This window comes from Myotis nattereri (assembly GCF_964212035.1).
Source record: "Myotis nattereri genome assembly, chromosome: 9".
Lineage (NCBI taxonomy): Eukaryota > Metazoa > Chordata > Mammalia > Chiroptera > Vespertilionidae > Myotis > Myotis nattereri.
In genome coordinates this window covers 71,077,815-71,098,504 of record NC_138084.1, presented here as the reverse complement: position 1 = coordinate 71,098,504, position 20,690 = coordinate 71,077,815, and the positions used below count along the sequence as shown (strand labels likewise).

At 37.7% G+C, this 20,690-nt stretch overlaps 1 protein-coding gene across 1 annotated transcript in view; it reads right to left on the bottom strand.

Annotated features, from left to right (window-relative positions):
• CWF19L2 (CWF19 like cell cycle control factor 2) overlaps positions 1-20,690 on the bottom strand; it is a 79,030-nt gene that overhangs the window by 21,234 nt on the left and 37,106 nt on the right. Inside the window, exons 11-13 of the mRNA XM_081098785.1 lie at positions 16,972-17,088; positions 14,979-15,116; positions 5,562-5,774 (exon numbers count right to left, since the gene is read on the bottom strand). Of these exons, the coding sequence (XP_080954911.1) occupies positions 5,562-5,774; positions 14,979-15,116; positions 16,972-17,088 (468 nt within the window). The remainder of the gene's footprint in view (positions 1-5,561; positions 5,775-14,978; positions 15,117-16,971; positions 17,089-20,690) is intronic.

Here is a 20,690-nt window from a genome sequence, read left to right as displayed (position 1 = left end):
TGAAAGAAATAGACTTACAAGTCCAAGAAGCACGGAGAACCCCAAACAAAAGGAATCCAAAGAGGACCACACCAAGACACATCATAATTAAAATGCCACGAGCAAAAGACAAAGAGAGACTCTTAAAAGCAGCAAGAGAAAGAAGCTCAGTTACCTACAAGGGAATACCCATACGACTGTCAGCTGATTTCTCAACAGAAACTTTGCAGGCCAGAAGAGAATGACAAGAAATATTCAAAGTGATGAATACCAAGAACCTACAACCAAGATTACTTTATCCAGCAAAGCTATCATTCAGAACTGAACGTCAGATAAAGAGCTTCACAGATAAGGAAAAGCTAAAGGAGTTCATCACCACCAAACCAGTATTATATGAAATGCTGAAAGGTATCCTTTAAGAAGAGGAAGAAGAAGAAAAAGGTAAAGATACAAATTATGAACAACAAACATGCATCTATCAACAAGTGAATCTAAGAATCAAGTGAATAAATAATCTTGTGATCATAATAGAATCAGGGACATAGAAAGGGAATGGACTGACTATTCTTGGGGGGGAAAGGGGTGTGGGAGATGCAGGAAGAGACTGGACAAAAATCGTGCACCTATGGATGAGGACAGTGGGTGGGGAGTGAGGGCGGAAGGTGGGGCAGGAACTGGGAGGAGGGGAGTTATGGGGGGAAAAAAGAGGAACAAATGTAATAATCTGAACAATAAAGATTTAATTAAGAAAAAATAAAAACATTTAATATTTTTAAAATATTTTAAAAGCCACAAAGATAGCTTTTGTTTTTAAAACTAAATCTTTATTGTTGAAAGTATTATATGTCCACTTTTTTCCTTCACTGACCCCTTCTAGCCTGTTCCCCCCTCCCCACCCCAGGCCTTCACCCCCTACGTCTGTGTCCATGGGTTATGCATATATGCATACAAGTTCTTTGGTTGATCAGTGCCCACCCACCCATACTCCCCACCTTCCCTCTGAGATTCTGCAGTATGTCCTATGCTTCTATGTCTTAGGATCTATTTTGTTCATCAGTTTATTTTGTTCATTAGATCCCATATATAAGTGAGATCATGTGATACTTGTTTTTCTCTGACTGGCTTATTTCACTTAGCTAATACTCTCCAGGTCCCTCCATGCTGTCCTTTTTTTTTTTTTACTGCTGCATAGTATTCCACAGTATAAATGTATCACAGCTTTTTTATCCACACATCTACTGATGAGCACTTGGGCTATTTCCAGATATTAGCTATTATAAATTGTGCTGCTATGAACAGAGGGTGCATATATTCTTTCTGATTGGTGTTTTGGATTTTTTAGGATATATTCCTAGAAGTGGGATCACTGAGACAAATGGCAAGATAGCTTTTAATTAGCTGGAAATTAATAGCATAAGTCTCAGTTTTAACTGTTACACATCAAAGATTAAGCTTACCCAAGAGCAGAATGAAAGACACTTTATCCTTGATCTGAAAAAGGTATTTGCTTTCAAAGACCTTGGTATAATTTTGCAAGAATAAAAAAAAAGAAAATACACGGCCTGGTAATAGCAGAAATGTCCAACTCACACTTATTAATTCAGACCTTACTCTCACTGGCTGAGAAAAGAGAATTCACCCAACTAAGAGAGAAAGGAAATAGCCTCTGAGTGGCTGTACTTCTCTGGCTAAGTTCTATTTATTTACATACATGTATTAGCTACAAGCTGGAGCTACTTTTCCATTGTAAGTTATCTTTTTTTAGAAAGGGTTAATAGGCCCGGCCAAGTGGCTCAGTTGGTTGGAGCATTGTTCCCCATACACCAGAAAGGTTGCAAGTTCAATTCCTGATCAGGGCACATACCTAGGTTGCGAGTTTGATTCCTAGTACGGGAGGCAACTGATCAATGTTTCTCTCTCACATTGATGTCTGTCTATCTCTCCCTCTCTCTAAAATCAATAAACAGATCCTCAGGTGAGAATAAAAACAATAATAAAAATAAAAGGTCAATCAGTATGTGTAATAGTGAGCAAAAGATATTCATGAAGAGCATCAATAATATTCTGCATAGTTGCTTGATCATATTTTCTGTTATTTTTTGTTAGGCTTTAGCCAGAAATATTTTGTATGGCAGACAATTTTATTGTTTTGTTTATTCAATAAAATAATGCAAATTTTTAAAACTTTGCTGAGAAAGGACCATATCACAATTAAAAACAGTATCTGTAGTGATTCATTAATTGTAACAAATTTACTATACTGACATAAGTTGTATTAACAGAGAAAACTGGGTATAAATCATATGGAACTCTGTACTATCTTTTCAGTTTTTCTCTGAAAATTGCAAATTTTCACTCTAAAATTGCAAAAAAGAAAAGTAAAATAAAAAAAATAAAGCCGATTTTTAAAAAGTAAAGCAAAGTGTTAAGACAGAAAGGTGGCTAGAGGACTTTTATTTTACAAAAAGGAAAGAGATGGCAGGGACAGCTGATGACCAGATCGTTACCTGTCTGACTCTAAGAGTACCAAGATAGTTTCCTTAATATACTTGGATATAAGACATTAACTTTAAATATTAGACATTCAAGCTGAGTGAGAATTACTGAATTGCTCTGAAATACTATTTAGCATTTCTGCTTAACAGCAAAGTAACTATTAAGGTCTGCACACTGTGCCTCCCTGGGCTCAGCCCGTCTTCGTGCAGTGGGAAAATGAAGTCACTGAAAATAACCCAAACTTCCCCTAAAACATTGCAGGAAGGACTTAAACGGTACTTTGTGTTTAATTTGTGCTTACATTTTTTTAAGGTAGGGATAAGACTAAAGAAGAATGAAAAATTTATACACAGTGTCATAATTAAAAAATGTAAATGCTTAGGTAAAAGTCTGGAAAAGAACTTAGAAAAATTAATACCAGTAACTGGTTAAAGTGGATATTTTTAATTGACTAAAGTTTGAATGGAATTTTTACATTTACCTTTCCCATAAAGTATGGAGGGAAAGAAAGGAGAAGAAAAAGAAGGATACATTGACTGTCTTAACGATCTAAAGATATTAAAGACTAGAGTTCGAATGGAAAAGCCATTGGATACATAGGAGTGTGTGTGTGTGTGTGTGTGTGTGTGTGTTTACAAAACAAACAAATTAATTAAATTAAGAAAAATGTATATGTATGTTCCCAAAACTAGGATTTCCCAAAACTAGCATTCATCCATTCAACTTCCTCTCCATCGCCTTCTCTCACTCACTCCACAGCAGTTACACTAGTCTTTCTGTTTTATGAACATGAAATTCATTTTTTCCGCAAAGCTTTCACTCACTGATGCCCCTTCCTGAAGCAGTATTCACTCTTATGTGCATTCATTTTGCTTGCGCCTTCTCATCTTTCATATCTTCACAAAATATCTCCTCAGAGAAGCCTTCTAAGACTACCTTCTCAAAAAATACTTCCCATAATTTTATACCATTTTCTCAATCTGCTATATGACAACACTTTCTTAAATCAGGGAAATTATTACTTTGTTTATTTTCTTTCCAATTTCACTAGAAAAACAAGCTCTATAATATATCTGAGTCTCAATTTTCCCAAATGAATAATTAGGGTCTGGCATCCATATATCAGGGACATGATAATGATTTACTTAATATAAGAATTAAACCACCAAATATTTATTAAAATAAGCGACTCTTATTAAATAAGTGACTATTAAATTTGTTGAAATAAGTGACTGTAAAGAGACATGGGTGGCATACAATGATGAATAAATTATCTACATCCTCATGGAACCCACAGACTCTTGGGGAAGATATTCAATAAACAAGTAAAACACAATACAGTAAACTTCTTCAAATGATGAGATATTCTATGAAGAAATAAATAGGTTCTATGAGAAAGTAAGGAAAGAAGAAGCTACTTTAGATGATCTCTGAGGTGGATTTTAATACAGAGAATCAAGTGTCAATCATAAAAATAAGGTCAGACACAGGATAATGGCAGAGCCAGAATTTGAATTCACATAGTCTGGCTCCACAGTCTAGGGCAGGGGTGGGCAAACTTTTTGACTCGAGGGCCACAATGGGTTCTTAAACTGGACCGGAGGGCCGGAACAAAAGCATGGATGGAGTGTTTGTGTGAACTAATATAAATTCAAAGTAAGCATCATTACATAAAAGGGTATGGTCTTTTTTTCAATAGTTTTATTCATTTCAAACGGGCCGGATCCGGCCCGCGGGCCGTAGTTTGACCACGGCTGGTCTAGGGCCTTAACCACTACCCAATGCTGCCTCTCTAAAGAGCAGAATCATGCAAAATGCAAGCTCCATGTCACTTAAATATTTATACTCACTGTAAAAAAGATTTTAAAAATCATGGGTCATGGGACCCTAGAAAAGAAAAATATCTGAAACACAGACTAAGAGAAAACAGATTCCACCCCGTCACGCACAGAGCAGGGCCAATCAGGGGGTTGGGGAGCCACCACTGTCACACTCAGGGCAGGGCCGATGGGGAGGTTATGGCTCTACCCCGTCACACACAGAGCAGGGCCCGTGGCGGGGGGGGGGGGGGGGTTTGGGGTGCCGCACCCTGTCACACACAGAGCAGGGCCGATCAGGGGGTTGGGGAGCTCCCCCCTATCAGGCACAGAGCAGGGCTGATCAGGGGGTTGGGGCGCCTTCCCCTGTCATGAACAGAGCAGGGCAGATAGGGAGGTTGTGGCCCCGCCCCCTGTCACACACAGAGCCGCAGGGCGATCAGGGGGTTTGGGCGCTGCCCCCTGTCATGCTGATCCCGGTGCCGAGAAGCCTCTCGGCTCCGCTGATCCCAGTGCTGGGAAGCATATTACCCTTTTACTATATTAGCATAGAGGCCTGGTGCACGGGTGGGGGCCGGCTGGTTTGCCCTGAAGGGTGTCCTGGATCAGGATGGGGGTCCCCACTGGGGTGCCTGGCCAGCCTGGGTGAGGAGATGATGGCTGCTTGCAGCTGGTCACACACCCTTCAGGGTGGGGGTCCCCACTGAGGTGCCTGGCCAGTCTGGGTGAGGGCCTGAGGGCTGTTTTCAGGCTGGAGGTGACTGAAGCTCCCAATTGCTCCTTTTTTTCTTTTTTTTTTCTTTTTTATTCTGGGCCAGCTTTAGCTCTGAGGCTTGGCTCCAGCTCTTAGGCCTCCGCTGCTGAAAGCAGGTATCTGGTTTGTTTGGGTTCTATAATCGAAACACTGTTTCAACTCCAGCTCTGAGATCCCGGCTGGCTAAAAGCAGGTTTCTGGGGTTTTGTTTAGCTTCTATATTTGTAACAATGTTTCAAACTGCAAGCTCAGAGGCTGGCAGCGGCAGGTGGGGAACATTGGAGTCCTCCGTTACTGAAGCAAGCAAGCCTCATGTTCACTTCAAGCTGCCTGGCTGCCGGCCACCATCTTGGCTGGCAGTTAATTTGCATATCGCCCTGATTAGCCAATGGGAAGGGTAGCGGAGGTATGGCTAATTACCATGTTTCTCTTTTATTAGATAGGATGAAGAAAGAGGCAAATCTACATATACCACTAAATCATTTCCTTAGAACAATAAATTGTATATTTCTTACCTTAATACCTATTGCAACAATAAGGTGCTTGGGAAACTGAGAGCTGTCAAAACAATACAGACACCTTTCCATTTGTGCAGCAAGACTCCGGTGTTCAGCAATAGCTTTTTCCCTCTGGTTTTCTGCTTCTTCACCAAAATGTTCTTTTTCAGCTGCTTTGGAGACAAACATGTCATCCAGAGTATAATAGTCTCCATCTGTCTTTCCCATAAACTGAAAAACCAAAACAACAGTAGTGGGAAGTAGAAGGTAGTAGTTAGATTTTATTGTACTGAAGCATACTTAAATCATATTTGTAAGTTCTATGATAAAACGCTTACATTTTTTTTTAAAGGAGAAAAAGAAAACATGATTAAAATGTAAGCTTGACCTTCAAGGGTCAATTCATCATCACATCATATCATCATCACAGCTGAAGTTTAAAGAGTAATTACTATGTGCAATTCTATGAATTTGACTGTTTTACACTCCTAGGAAGAGGGGGCCATTCTCATTTCTATTTAATAAATGAAGAAACTAAACCACAGAGAACCACTTTCACTTTAAAATTAGCATATACTCTATACAGAACATAAAATATTTTTCAACCATATCTCTAGGTGCCTTTGCCACATCTCCCCTAACATAAACTGTACCCAGGGTGATACTTTTAACACAAAACACAAATTTTACCATGTCCCTGATTAAAATCCTCCAAGAGCTCTGCACTGTGAACAAAATCAAGTTCAAACTCTGGTTTGGTGTACTAAATCATAAACACAGAAAGGCATAATGGATAAAAGCTTGACCTCTACAGTCAGAATGATCATGGTAAAATTCTACTGCCTGTCTGTGCTCTCTCTCTCTGCTTTATTTCCTCATTTTACAATGGTTTTAATAATACTAGTGGCCCGGCGCACAAAATTTGTGCAGGGGAGGGGGGAGTGTCCCTCAGCCCAGCCTGCACCCTCTCCAATCTGGGACCCTTTGGGGGATGTCCGACTGCCAGTTTAGGCCCGATCCCTCTGGGCCTAAACTGGCAGTCGGACATCCCTCTCACAATCCGGGACTGCTGGCTCTTAACCACTCACCTGCCTGCCTGATCGCCCCTAATCACTCTGCTGCCGGCCTGATAAACCCCAACTGCCACCCCCTTCCAGCCTGATCACCCCTAACTGCCCGCCCCTGCCAGATTGATTGCCCCCAACTGCCCCCCCCCCGGGCCTGCTCGCCCCTAACTGCCCTCCCCTGCTGGCGTGATCGCTCCTAACCACCTCTGCCTAGGCCCTGCCACAATGGCTTTGTCTGGAAGGACGTTCAGAAGGTCTCCTGGTCTAATTAGCATATTACCCTTTTATTAGTATAGATTATCTATCTAATAGGTTTATCTCACTTAATCTTCACAATACATGCCTGGCACACAGTAAAGACTCATAAAAGTGAGCCACCATTACCATTACAAACCTCTGTGATCTGGAATTGATAACTTCTCCAGTCACTCTGATTACATCCCTACACAAACTCAGGTTCTGCCACTCTAATTTCAGTCCACACAGTACTGCTGTGCTCAGGCTTTGCACGGATCACTCTCTGACCAATTTTGCCATTCTACTCCTACTCATATTTCAATCTGAGGCTTATATGTAGTTGTCACCTCCATGTAATAACTTTCCTAGATCTTCTAAGCAACTCCAATACTCTACTCCCATTAGTCTTATGATGACCACACTGTATCATAATTGCTCATTAACTTGTGGTTTTACTTCCCTTAGACTCAGTTCTAAGTTCTACTCAGTCTACTAAGTAACAAAAGAGAACCATCTTTTATTGGCTACAAAGCAATTGCAAGATGCTTGGATCTCGGCAGATATTTTAAAAGATATGAGCCTGGTCGGTGTGGCTCAGTGGTTGAGTGTCAACCCATGAACCTGGAGGTCACCATTCCATTCCCTGTCAGGGCACATGCCTGGGTTTCAGGCTATATCCCCAGTAGGGGGAGTGCAGGAGACAGCTGATCAATGATTCTCTCTCATAGCTGATGTTTCTCTCTCTCCTACTCCCTTCCTCTCTCTGAAATCAATAAAAACATATCTAAAAAAAAAAAATATTTGAAGAAAGCTGAAGTGGCTCTATTCATGTCAGAGAAAGTAGATTTAAAAGCAAACAATATTGTGAAGGATAAAAGGCATTTCATAGTGATAAAAGAGTCAGACCATCAAGAGGACACAAGAACCCTGAAGTGCATGAACCTAATAACAGAGTTTAGAAATATATGAAGCAAAACTTGATAGAATTTCAGGAAAAATAGAAAAATCCATAACTATGGTTAGAAATTTAAACACCACTGTTTCAAAAATTTATAGAACAAGTAGAAAATCACTAAGCATATAAAAGACTTAAATAAACTATCAACTTCAATAAACTATAAACCTGACATTGATAGAAATTCTATCCAACATCAGCAGGATACACATTCAAGTGCACAAAGAACATTTACCAAGACTAATGACATTCCTGGCTGTAACACAGTCTCAATAAATTTAAAAGGATTCAAGTAACATAAAGTATGTACACTGAACACAATGTAATTAAATTAGAATTCGTAACATCAAGATATTTGGAAAATTGCCAACTATTTGGACACTAGCACACTCGGAATAACCCGTTGATCAACAACAACAAAAAGAAAACTAAAAAGTATTTTAAACTGGAAAAAAAAAATACAACATATGAGAATATGTGGGCTATTGCTAAAGCAGTATTCCCAGGGACAATTAAAGCACTAAACACCTATATTAGAAAACAAAAAAAGGCCTCAAATCAATGATGTCAACTTCTACCTTAAAAACTAGAGAAAATGAAACAAAATATAAACTGAAGAAAATTTCTAAAAAGTCATTGAGAGAATCAGGTAAAACAATTATTAGTTAGGTATTTCCCAAAGCACATTAGCTTTCTTGTCCATAATAGGAATTTATTTTTATCTTCTTTTTTTCCATATTAATACTTGTATGTCTCTTTATTCTTTCAGGTTTATCTATTTATGTAAACTGCCCTAACTTACAAATCATTATTTTAACTTCAGACTATATCTCTACCATAACATACTACATTATGAAAAATATCAGAACTGATCTTTTTCATAACAATGATCAACTATGTGCTAAGTATTAATAAAAACTTTGAGTACTCTCCCATCCAAATATCCCTGCAACAGAGAAATTGTCATTCTCCTTTGTATTGTCATACAAAGCAGAGCTTGAGAGAGACTAAGTAACAATCAAAGTCACACAGCTATTAATGGATAGAGAGAGGAACCAAACATAGGTGAATCTAATTCTGAAACTGAAGCGTGCCTCTCCCACTTAAGAAATCCAACTTTAAAACACAGCATGGGTATACTTTGAAACAGTCTTTGAAGCAGAACAGAGAATCTGAAGAAAACTTAAATTTCATCCAGCATAATCATACCCAAATTGTGTTAAGATACTTATCCAAGAGAGCATAAATATCTAATAGGTATGTATCTTATCTAAAAATATATTAGTATAAGAATATGCACTTTTATATGTAACTGAATCTTCACCCTCTAATTATTTGCATTTTCCCTGTTACCTTCTCTTAGAGGTTAGATCCAACCACTCTGCCTGCCTGCCAGATGCCCCTATCTGATCGCCTGCCTGCCTGATCACCACTAACCACTAGCCTGCCTGCCTGATATCGCCCCTAACCCCTCTGCCTGCCTGCCTGATCACCCCAACCACCTCTGCCTGCCTGATCGCCCCTAACCACTCTGCCTGCCTGCCTGATCACCCCAACCACCTCTGCCTGCCTGATCGCCCCTAACCACTCTGCCTGCCTGCCAGATGCCCCTAACTGATCGCTTGCCTGCCTGATTGCCCCTAATCGCCTGCCTGCCTGATCACCCCTAACCACTAGCCTGCCTGCCTGATCTCGCCCCTAACCCCTCTGCCTGCCTGCCTGATCACCCCAACCACCTCTGCCTGCCTGATCGCCCCTAACCACTCTGCCTGCCTGATCACCCCTAACCGCCTCTGCCTGCCTCCCTGATCACCCCTAACTGCTCACCTGCCTGCCTGATCGCCCTTAACTGCTCGCTGGGGGGCAGCAGGCCGGGGTGAGAGGCCGTGGTCGTTCTGGTTGTTCCACCGTTTCAGTCATTCGGCTTTTATTGTATAGGATAGTCTCATCAGGCTATTAAGCATTTGAGCTTCCAAAAATATCATCACTAATTTTGAAATTTATAAAAATATATATCATTCTTGATTCTGTGTACTATAAATCAACCACACATTCCAGGAACATTGTCCCATCATCTGACTATCCCTATGACCATACCTCTGATAAGACCTAAATAATTTTTTCTCAGCAATTCAGTGTTATAACCACATTGATATTTCTAGAAATGTGGAAAAGGTTGAGAATTAAAAGGTCAACAATGTTAAGAGGTAAAAGATTGTGCTCATTTTAAAAGTAATATTGTTGCAAAATCAAAACAACAGGGAGTATTGAGAGAAACAAAAAATATCTTAATTTTCTATGCAAGTTAGTATAGTAGTGAAAAAGGTGATTTTGTTTCCGACTTCAAGTCTCAAGTATGTGATTTTTGGACAGCAAATATTTATTTAATGCTCTTATATGCTAAGGACTCTAATGGATAGCTAAGATACAATGGTGAGCAAAAGCAGACATAGTCCCAAAAATATAGAACCTATATCAGTGATGGAGAACCTATGACACGCGTGTCAGAGGTGACACATGAACTCATTTTTTTGGTTGATTTTTCTTTGTTAAATGGCATTTAAATATATAAAATAAATATCAAAAATATAAGTGTTTTACTATGGTTGCAAATATCAGAAAATTTCTATATGTGACAAGGCACCAGAGTTAAGTTAGGGTTTTTCAAAATGCTGACACACTGAGCTCAAAAGGTTCACCATCACTGACCTATACAGTAGTAGGAAGATAGACTTACTAAAAGGTTGCTCAGTAGAAAAGTCGAGTTAGAGCTGTGATGGCAATTTGAGATCCTAATAGAGGAATGAAATATGCAGAGATGAAAAAAGCCTTCCTGAAAGAATAATAATAAAGGTGATATAATATAAATATATATATATATATGAAGAGTCAAGTAGACAGAAGGTGGTATAGCAGAAACAGCATGTGCAACATGTTTGTGGCAGCGGAAAATAAAGCATATTTGAGGGACTGAGTGAAAGTCAGCATGGCTGGAACAGAGGAAGCAAAGCAAAGAAAACAAGATTCAAGATGAGGCTGGAGAGGAAGAGAGACCATTCCAGGTCTTGTTAGGCCATTAACAAGAATCTGGTCTTTAACCTAATAGCAACCAAATGCCATTTGAAATGTCTTAACATAGAGGCCAAAGGATCAGATATACATTGTTGGGGGGGGGGGGGGGTGCACTTAGTCTGCCTTTAGTGAGGTAGAGTTAAGAAAGAACTGGAAAAAGATAAGAAATGCCAGCAAACCAGTTACCAGGCTATTTTCATAGACCTGGTGTAGCGGTGGGAATGAAGAGAAGCAGAGTGACCAGGTGTAGGGAGAGGACAAGATTGGTGACAGATTTGATGTGGAAAATGAGGGCAAGAGAGGCAACGCTGAAAAATCTTAACTTTCTGATGTAGGCTAGATAGTAGCACCATCTACTGATAAAGGAAAAACTTGGAAAATGAGCCAGGTTCAGGAAAGGGATAAGGCAAACTACTGAATATCTCTGAGCATCAGTTTTTGTTTATTAAATGGGGTTAATACCAACGCTGTCAGATAATTAGAAGCATCAATGTATGTGAAGAGCCTGATATATACCAAGACCTCAAAAAACAGTAGTTATTCTCTGCAAAAGTAGTATTCTCAACTGGGGGGACATCTGGAAATACCTGGAGACGTTTTTGTTTGTTACAACGTGGGGTGGATTTGGATGCTATTGGCATCTACTGGGTAGAGGCCAAGGATGCTGCCAAACATTCTACAATAGACAGAGTCCTCCCACAACAGAGTTAGTCAGCCCAAAATGCCAATAATGTCACAGCTGAGAAACTGTTCCAGAGGGATTGTGATCACATTATCACAGCAAGGAAAGTTCTTTGTATTCATTATAATGACCATCCATGTGAATTAGGGAGTTAAATTATTACTTTGATTCTGTTTAATGTAGACGTTTCCAAATTAAACCTGGAAACTGGAGATGTTAGTGAATTAATGGTTAAATACCAAGTATACAAAAATGTTAAATGTCTTCTAACCATGAAAACTAATTTGTTTTCCTATTTTGATGTCTGAGTTAAAAAGGCCCGGTGCACGAAATTCATGCACTGGGGGGCAGGACCCCTCTCACAGTCCGGGACCCCTTGCTCGCTGCTCCTTACCACTCAGCTTGCTGCTCCTTAGCGCTGCCACAGAGGCAGAAGAGGCTCCTGTCACCCCCACTGCACTCACCAGACATGAGCTCAGCTTCTGGCTGAGCAGTGCTCCCCCTGTGGGAGCACACTGACTACCAGGGAGCAGGTCCTGCGTTGAGCATCTGCCCCCTGGTGGTCAGTGCGACTGGTTGTTCTGGTTGTTCAGCAGTAACAGTTGCTAAGACTTTTATTATATAGATAATATGATACTAAGAAAAATTGGCCCAGCCGGTGTGGCTCAGTGGTTGAGTGTTGATCCAGGAACCAAGAGATCAAGGTATGATTCCCAGTCAGGGCACATGTCTTGGTTATGGGCTCAATCCCCAAACGGGGGTGTGCAGGAGGCAGCTAATTAATGATGTTTCTCCCTCATCAATGTTTTTCTCTATCTCTCTCCCTTCCTCTCTCCCTAAAAATCAATAAAAACATATTTTTTTTTAAAAATTATATGAAAACTGAAAGCTTTTTTAGCATTATGCAGAAACAATTTATTTGTAATAAATCTACTTAAGGAATATTGCATTATTACACAAAGATTGCCAACAATGAGATAGAGATTGTAGTCTAATTCTTACAAAAGTATTTCAACTTTTATGATTTTTTAATCAAATTTTTATCAAAACTGAAACTTTCCTTCTAATTCCAGCCCCTCAAATTCTGAGAATAGAATGGTTATAAGAGAACTGAAGCAACGAAAGAAGCTGGCAATTTTGATGTTCCTTACCTTTGTATAATCATGCTTTCAAGAAAGGTGTGTCACTTAATCTCAAGATTTGTTATTAATATTTCAGTTAATTGAAAATAAAAAAATAAAGGATTTAGGTTCTTTATGAAAATATCTACTTGTAAACTTTAAAGACTACTTCCATAAGAAAATATATCAAGCCTTGAATGACACAAATTCAGAAAAATAAAACTATCAATAAAAATACAAGCATCTTTTATTAGAAAATAAAATCTTGTTTTCTTACAATTCAAGATAAAACCCTAATTACTTTAAGTCTTTCTCTTCCTTTTCTTGTACCTTCCATTTCCTTCCCCTCCAGTCCATTTTTACTGCACTATCAGAACAAAAAGTATAAAATTACTGCCCACAGTGCTAACAAAATTAATGAGGAAAGATGTATATAGATCTCACAAAGATGTGCCCAAGTTTACGTTGCCAAGGGAACACTGACGTCTTAGATTTTAAATGGAAGAGTTTATATTTAAAGAATGTTGGAGTCAGTAGAATGTATTTTAAGAAAGAGCAAAGCACATACCACTTATTCCCAAATACCAACAAATGACACATGAAAATTATACAAAAACAATTAAATTTAGGCAACAATCAACAACCATCCATTAGCCTGAGTCATTTGAAAGGCAGTGCTGTTTAATGAAAAAAAGCTGACCTTGGAGTTAATAGTTGAGGCTTACGGTGCTGGCTTTTGCAAATCATTAGTTATGGGAACTTGGAAAAGTTACTTAGCCTTGCATATGCCATTTCATTATCTCAGAGTCTTACTTTCACCATCAGTAAAATGTGAAAGGTTAGCAAGATTAGTCAAGTCCCTTTCTAGAACTGAATATTCTTTTAGTTTTATGATATCTTTCTTTACACATTGAATTTCCAGACCCTATACGATTTCTAGTACTTTCTCTAAAATAGAGAGAAAATAATCCTCATGTAATGGGAAGAATGACCATTTCTATTTAAACCCAAGTTTGTTTTACTCCCTGCCACAGACACATACACACTCAGATACCTTGGTCACCTCCACTCTAGTTTTCATTAAGTTACTTTTTTTCACCAGGTAATATGTTCAATCGTTTTTTTTGTTGTTGTTTTTAAGTCTGAAAAGGTACAGTACAAAGTCTCCCTCATGTCCTTTAAATACCTAGTTCAAACTTCTACCGTCACATAGTAAGCACAGGTATCATAAAGCAGGGATGAGCTAATTTTTTCTGTAAAGGACCAGATAGTAAATATTATCAGCTTTGTTGTCTATTAAAGCCTCTGTCACAGCTATTCAACCTGGCCATTATAGAGTGTAAACAAACATAGACTACATGTAAACAAATGTGAATAGTTGTTACAATAAAACTTTATTTGCAAATACAGGCAGTGAACTGAATTTTTCCAGTGGGGTCAAACCTTGTTATAGGGCTAAGTTTAAATATTTCTCTCTTTATTTTTTAATCCTCACCAGAGGCTATGCTGTTACTAAAAAAATTTTTAAGAGAGGGGAAAAGGGAGAGAAAAAGAAAATATCTATGTGATAGAGAAACACCAATGGGCTTCCTCCCACACCCACCCCGATATGGGGAGCGAACCCACAACCTAAGTATGTACCGTGGCCGTAAATCGAACCAGAAATGTTTTGGTGTATGGGATGGTGCTCCAACCAATTGAGCAACCCAGCCAGGGTTATGCTTCTCTTTTATATGAGAATTTTAATGGTAGTGCTTGGTAAGAATTATAATAGAAATTGCAACAAAAAAACACTATTTGAAACAAAAATTTATCCTACTACCCATAATTAGATATTAATATACATTTTCATGTAAATATCAAATTTTCATATAAGTAGACAAAATTATTCCAAGATGTCTTCTCTATAATCTATAATATATTACACCAAATATACTCCTCTGGCAATAATTATGAAGAATTGGAGGAACGTTAAGATAAAACAGGCTAGCTGCACACTATCAACATAAAATTCTGGCCCAAAACTTTCCCTTAAAATGGTCGATCAAATATATAATTAAACATTTTAGGGAATATATTAAAAAATTAAATCAGAGTTTATTAATTAAAAACAAACTAAATCCTAAATATATATTTCCCAATCAAATCAATTCCAAAATGCATATCCCTAATATGTCTTACACAGGTTTTAATGTAATAAAATAAATCAAGATTAGAAAGAACCAGCTCTGCCTAAAACGTAGATCATTACTGAGTAACCAGCTTCTCAAAATTCAAAGGTATCCTAGGAATATAGCTTACCTTAGATGCCATTCTCATAAAAAGTCTGTTCTGATTTTCTGCTGTTCCCATCTTCTCATTCTTGACTAAATCGTTTAGACTTAAATTATCATCATCATGGAAGTATCTGACCCTTTCTTTTTCCTCATGGGTTGAAGCCTATGGCAAAATGAACATTATTAACTTAGTGAAAACATGAATTTCTCAAGCACTTTAATAAATTACTTATAAATCTCATATTAAATGTACAAATTCCACTTTGTGTCACAATCTTTCCTTCCAGTTAATCCCTAGTCTATTTGCCTCCACGTGGAAGAATTCCCATTAGAAAAATAATCCCTACTTTTCTGCCCCTTTTCTTTCCTCTTCCCCAGGAATGGAGGCATGACATTCTCTGATTTCTGAGTTTGGGGGAAAAGGCAGAATTGTTTTATCGCTTCTCTCCTCTCTGCTCTTCTCCCTGTAGTAGCAACTACCTACCCCTGTGGAGGGAGTCTGTAGTTATCCAGATTGCAAGTAAGCATATTTAAAATAGGGGTATTAGCAAACCCACTGCAAACAGCTCTATCAGAAACAAGCTGGTATTCTGATTCTTATCTAAATCAATCCCAAGTTTTTCCTATCAGTTGTTTCTATACCTACATGTGAAAAATAATAGGACTATTCATTTCCTCCAAAATCAACCCCCTTCTCCAATACTAGTTTCACATTCCTTTATACAAATAAAACCTGCTCTTTAACTTCTTTGAAATCTTGGAACCACATCCCCAATATTTTTTCCCAACTATTCCTGTATTCAGTAGCTGAAATCTCATATCCATGACTTCAGTCACTCTCTAGCTCCAGACCCTTAATTTCTGACTCTGATATCCTTTCATTATACCCAAAAAGCAAACCTCAGTCCTGAATGAGTATGTCTACCCTCTTTATTCCTATACCTAGATTGCCTGGTAGCAGGCAACTCAAAAAGAGCCCTTGAGTCCTAATTGGTTTGCTCAATGGATAGAGCGTCGGCCTGTGGACTCAAGGGTCCCAGGTTCGATTCCGGTCAAGGGCATGTACCTTGGTTGCGGGCACATACCCAGTAGGGAGTGTGCAGGAGGCAGCTGATCTATGTTTCTCTCTCATTGATATTTCTAACTCTCTATCCCTCTCCCTCTCTCTGAAAAATCAAAAAAATATATTAAAAAAAAAAGAGAGCCCTTGATGCTATCTGGCAATGCATCTGTGAACCCCTAGCCAGTCCTGTCATTTCAATATAATTCAAACCCTGGCTATTCTCCTGCCACATAACCCTTCAAACCCCTAGACCTCGCATTTCATTAGAAGAGCTATCTATTCCAGGCCTATTTGTTGAATGAGTCCATTACTACCTCTAGCATCATAGGCACTCAACAAGCAAATAATAAACACCTGACAGAAAAATTCTGCATGAACTAATCTTCTGCAGACCAAATCACCACTTGTCTGATCTTACAAATTTAAAACAAAAAACCTAGTTTGGGAAAACTAGATACATTGCTTTTGCCATCTCAAGCGCGTCAATGTAGTGCTAAAAACTAATAGCTAGAGTAAAAGATGGAAAAGAAAATTAGGTTTATAAAGGATCACAGCAACTACATAATTAAGACATGGATATCCCACCACCAGGTCTCAAATTAGCTAATACAGATAACAGGTCTGAGAGACTAAGGTTTTCCCTACCAGTAAAAGCTATGGTAAGTATATAAAAAGAAACTAAAAACAACGTCAAAGAAATGTACACTGAAGTTAAAATTCCCTTAAACAGTCAATGTTCACCAGTTATTTGAAAACTGTAGTTGAATTAGGTTCCATTTTATAAAAGGCAAAGGGATTTAAGTAAGAATAAGAGTAATAACATAATTTATTGCCTTCTAATATTTGCATTATACAGAGACCTTTCATAAAATATTTTGAAGTACGTAGCCTGATGCAAAGAAAGCCCCAAGGGGAAAAAAGGAATCCTGAATTTTAAAAAATATCTGAAACATACCATCTGTCTCTTCCTTCTTCCTCCTTTAGATTCCAGAGGCTTCTCTGGTGTGTTCACAGGCCAAACTCTCCCAGACTGATCTGTTCTGACAAGAATCACTTCTTGCTGGTCTTCATTCTATGGGAAGATTTAGAGATAACTTTCAAAATTATTGCAAAGAGTCTTGAATGCTTATATTTAATAACAACAAGGATATAAAAGTATAAAAATAATTCTAGTTTTCACATAATATTATGGATTATCTTAAGTCTCCTGGACTTTCATTACCCCTTATAACATAAAATAACCATAATCTTCACTGGGAAATGGTGGGGAAAAAATATCCAAAGTTTATTTTATTGTTTTTTAAAGCAATCATAGAAATGAACTTCAAATAAAGTTTTCATCTAGACAATATTAAAAGATGACAGTTTTAAACATTACTTTCCTGATTCTGCCTTACCTCTCTGACCCATTCATTCATTTTTTAAAAGTACCTACTTTATGTAGTAACTAAAAGAAATATAGACCCTGCCTACAAGCTTATAGCATTTTGAAAGAATTATTCTCTACATGAATTATCAATATAAAGAAAGTAAATTTCACTTTCTGTTCCATTTCAAGCTACCATTCAATGAGGATGATTCCAGGGTTCCTTGGCTTCTAGCCCTCTAGCCTGAAACTAATTATCACTTATACTGTCAAAAAAAAACATATTAAACACAAATATAAATATGCCATTCTTTGTTGAAAACCCTGCAAAGACCCCGTATCATCGAGGAAATCAAGACCACTCAAAGTGTGGTCCACTGACCAGTGCCAATCTGAGAACTACCAGCCAGAATGAATTAAACACAAAATGAGTGTTTAAAACTTTTACAACAATCTTAAAGAGTAATCTTATGTTGGTTTAATACAAATAAATTGTGGACATATATTTTATATCTTTATTTAATTTTTCTACAAATTTATTGTTTTACAAAACTGTTAGTCCACGATGGACTTGAAAATTTAAAAGCACAAAACATCTGATCCTGCACCACAGTTCTGACAAACACTGTACTAGATAATGGAATAAACGCCAAGCACCTTAATATAGTACATAGGCCTTCAAATTCAAATACTAAAACCCTTTTCAAATTCACTTTTTCTTTAGCTCTTCATACTTTTCGTTAATTCATTGTACTTTTTACTTCTTAAATAAGTTTAGGCATACTTATATTGCTAGAACATAAGTCTTTCAAGTAATTAATTATCTGTTTATAATGATATGTCTCTGCAACTCTTCTAGGCCAACGACCAAGCAATATACTATCTGGTTATCTGCAGCACCTGGCACAGTTGGGAGTCAACAAATGCTTGAGAATTGGAATTATCTGCCTCAGATAGACTGCTTATGCTCCCACAGGTAAACCACTGTCCCTTCAACTTTCCTCGTCTTCCACTTTTCTACTTTCTGCTCCTTAGGCATGCTAATACAATGGACACAAAATTCTCCCACTTTAGGTACCCAAGACATTAAGAGGACTAGAAACAATAGGCAAGTCCTATATTTGCTACTACGTCAATACACAATATGGGAGGTTATTTAGGAATCTGTGTCAGGATCAACAATCAGGCCAAAAAAAGCAAACCAAACAAAGAAAATATTAATGCCAATTAAGAACAAAAATTTTTCTAGATAAAGGCAATCATAATATAATTTGGCTTAGCAGTGTCTATTATAGAATCAAGAAACAAATTTGCTTAGAAATAAAGACGTAAAAGCCAGAAATAAACAGCTAACAATTAAAAGTGGCTGCCTCTAGGATCGGATAAAGTCTGGAAACAGCTCTAGCCATTGCTACTCTGATACAGGCCTGTTAGCACTATTTGCATTAACACATTGATTAAAAAGAAAAAGAAAGGGAAAAGCCTATATTACTTTGATTCAAAACTGGTATCAAAAATTCTGAATGTTTATTTGAAAGCCTTTTCTCGTTTCTAGCACTTTGGAAGTTAAGAGTCTTCCACTAGATCAGATTTTCCCTCCAGTTGGTATTCTGCAAATTTGTCATCATTGAAAGCCATATGGCATTTGTTTCCATTTTCATCTTTTAAAATTTCAAGAAATAAGCAGTAAATATTGTTCTTAGTATTTTCATAATTTTTTAACCGTCTCTACTGAATATCTAGTTATGTCCACAGAGAGAAGGGTGTTCATTATGTACAAAAATGGCCAGCCAGGGCAGTGAGCTGACTGAACACCAAGGTACATGAAATATATATCCTGATTCAAGGCTATTTTTTTTATTTACACCAAGATATCTGCTCAAAGGTGGCACCTTAATCACATAAAGGCATCAGAAGGACTCATAGCAGCTTTAGTTATATCTCCTCTTTTCAATTCTTAATACTGTTCATTTTTTGTCTTCTATTTCCACTCCTCGCTTCCCCCTACCCCTCCGCTGTTCAGTCTTAGAGGCTTAGCTATTTCATTAGGATTTTAAAAGAACAACAATAAACCTCTTCAATGTGGCTGTTTTTTCTATCGCTTCCACTTATTTTTGGTTTTCTATCTCAGTAATTTCAGCTTTTATCTACCCATCATATCTCATATCTACTCTTTGAAATATTTTCTCTTTTCTCTTCTGTGTTATTGGCTAACACCACAGGTAGCACAGTGTGCTCGTGAGCACTCTAGAGGCAGAATGCCCATGTTCCAATCCTGCTTCATTCTATAACCTTGCAAGTTATTCAATCCCTCAATTTCGTCATCTGTAAAATAAACATAATAATAAGGTGTTTTCAGGATCAAATAAACTAATACCAGGCAAGTATTTAGAACAATGCCTAGGTATAAAAGTAAATGATAAATATTAGCTCTAATTTTTAGCTACCTTTCATTTAATTAATTCTTTCTTTCTTTGACTGAGTCCTGCCAAGGATTTATCCCATCACATCCCTAAAATTTGTAGAATATTCACTTCATATCCATTATTCTTGTTTTATTTTTGCTTGCTTTTATTTCATAATATCTTATTCCTTTTATGATTATGTTCTCATAACTGCAGCTACTAAACATAATTAATTTGAAAACTATTTTAAGATTGTGCTACCATTTTTAAACTTACTGGCAATGAGTGTTTATATCCCAATTATTTTTTTACTATCTTTTTAAGGGAAAACTAATGTTTTCTGGTATGCTGGTATGCAAGCTTATCTCGTGGGAGTTTTCCCTTCCTTTCTGTCTCTGTCTACTCTTACCTCTCACTACCTGGTCATTTTGACACTGTCTCTACTCAGCCTATCAGGATTCCCAGTTCTTACAATATTTCACACTGATATTGGGGATATTTCACATGGCTGCAAGGTTATGTCCACTTTCTCTATACTTCCCATCTTAAAACAATTTCCTATGAGCTACCGTCTCAAGTATTCAAAGTGTTTCCCAGACTCATTTACAGGAACCCTGAAACCTGGTGCAGATACAGAGACGCCATGTGAGGGGATCTTTTAAGCTCTATCACATCAGATGAGCTCAATTCTCAGCCACGCTGCCTAGCTCTGAAGGTGGATCCCTGCAAGCTCCAGATCCCTATTGCTTTATGTTTCTGTTCAGTTTCCTATTGACAGAGAAGTGTATCTTTATTTTTGAGCCATGTTATATCTCTTCCAAATTGTTCATTTTATATTTTGGCTGTGATTGCTATGTTTTCATAGAGTGAAGGCCTCAAAGCATTAATGTACCTACCCTACTC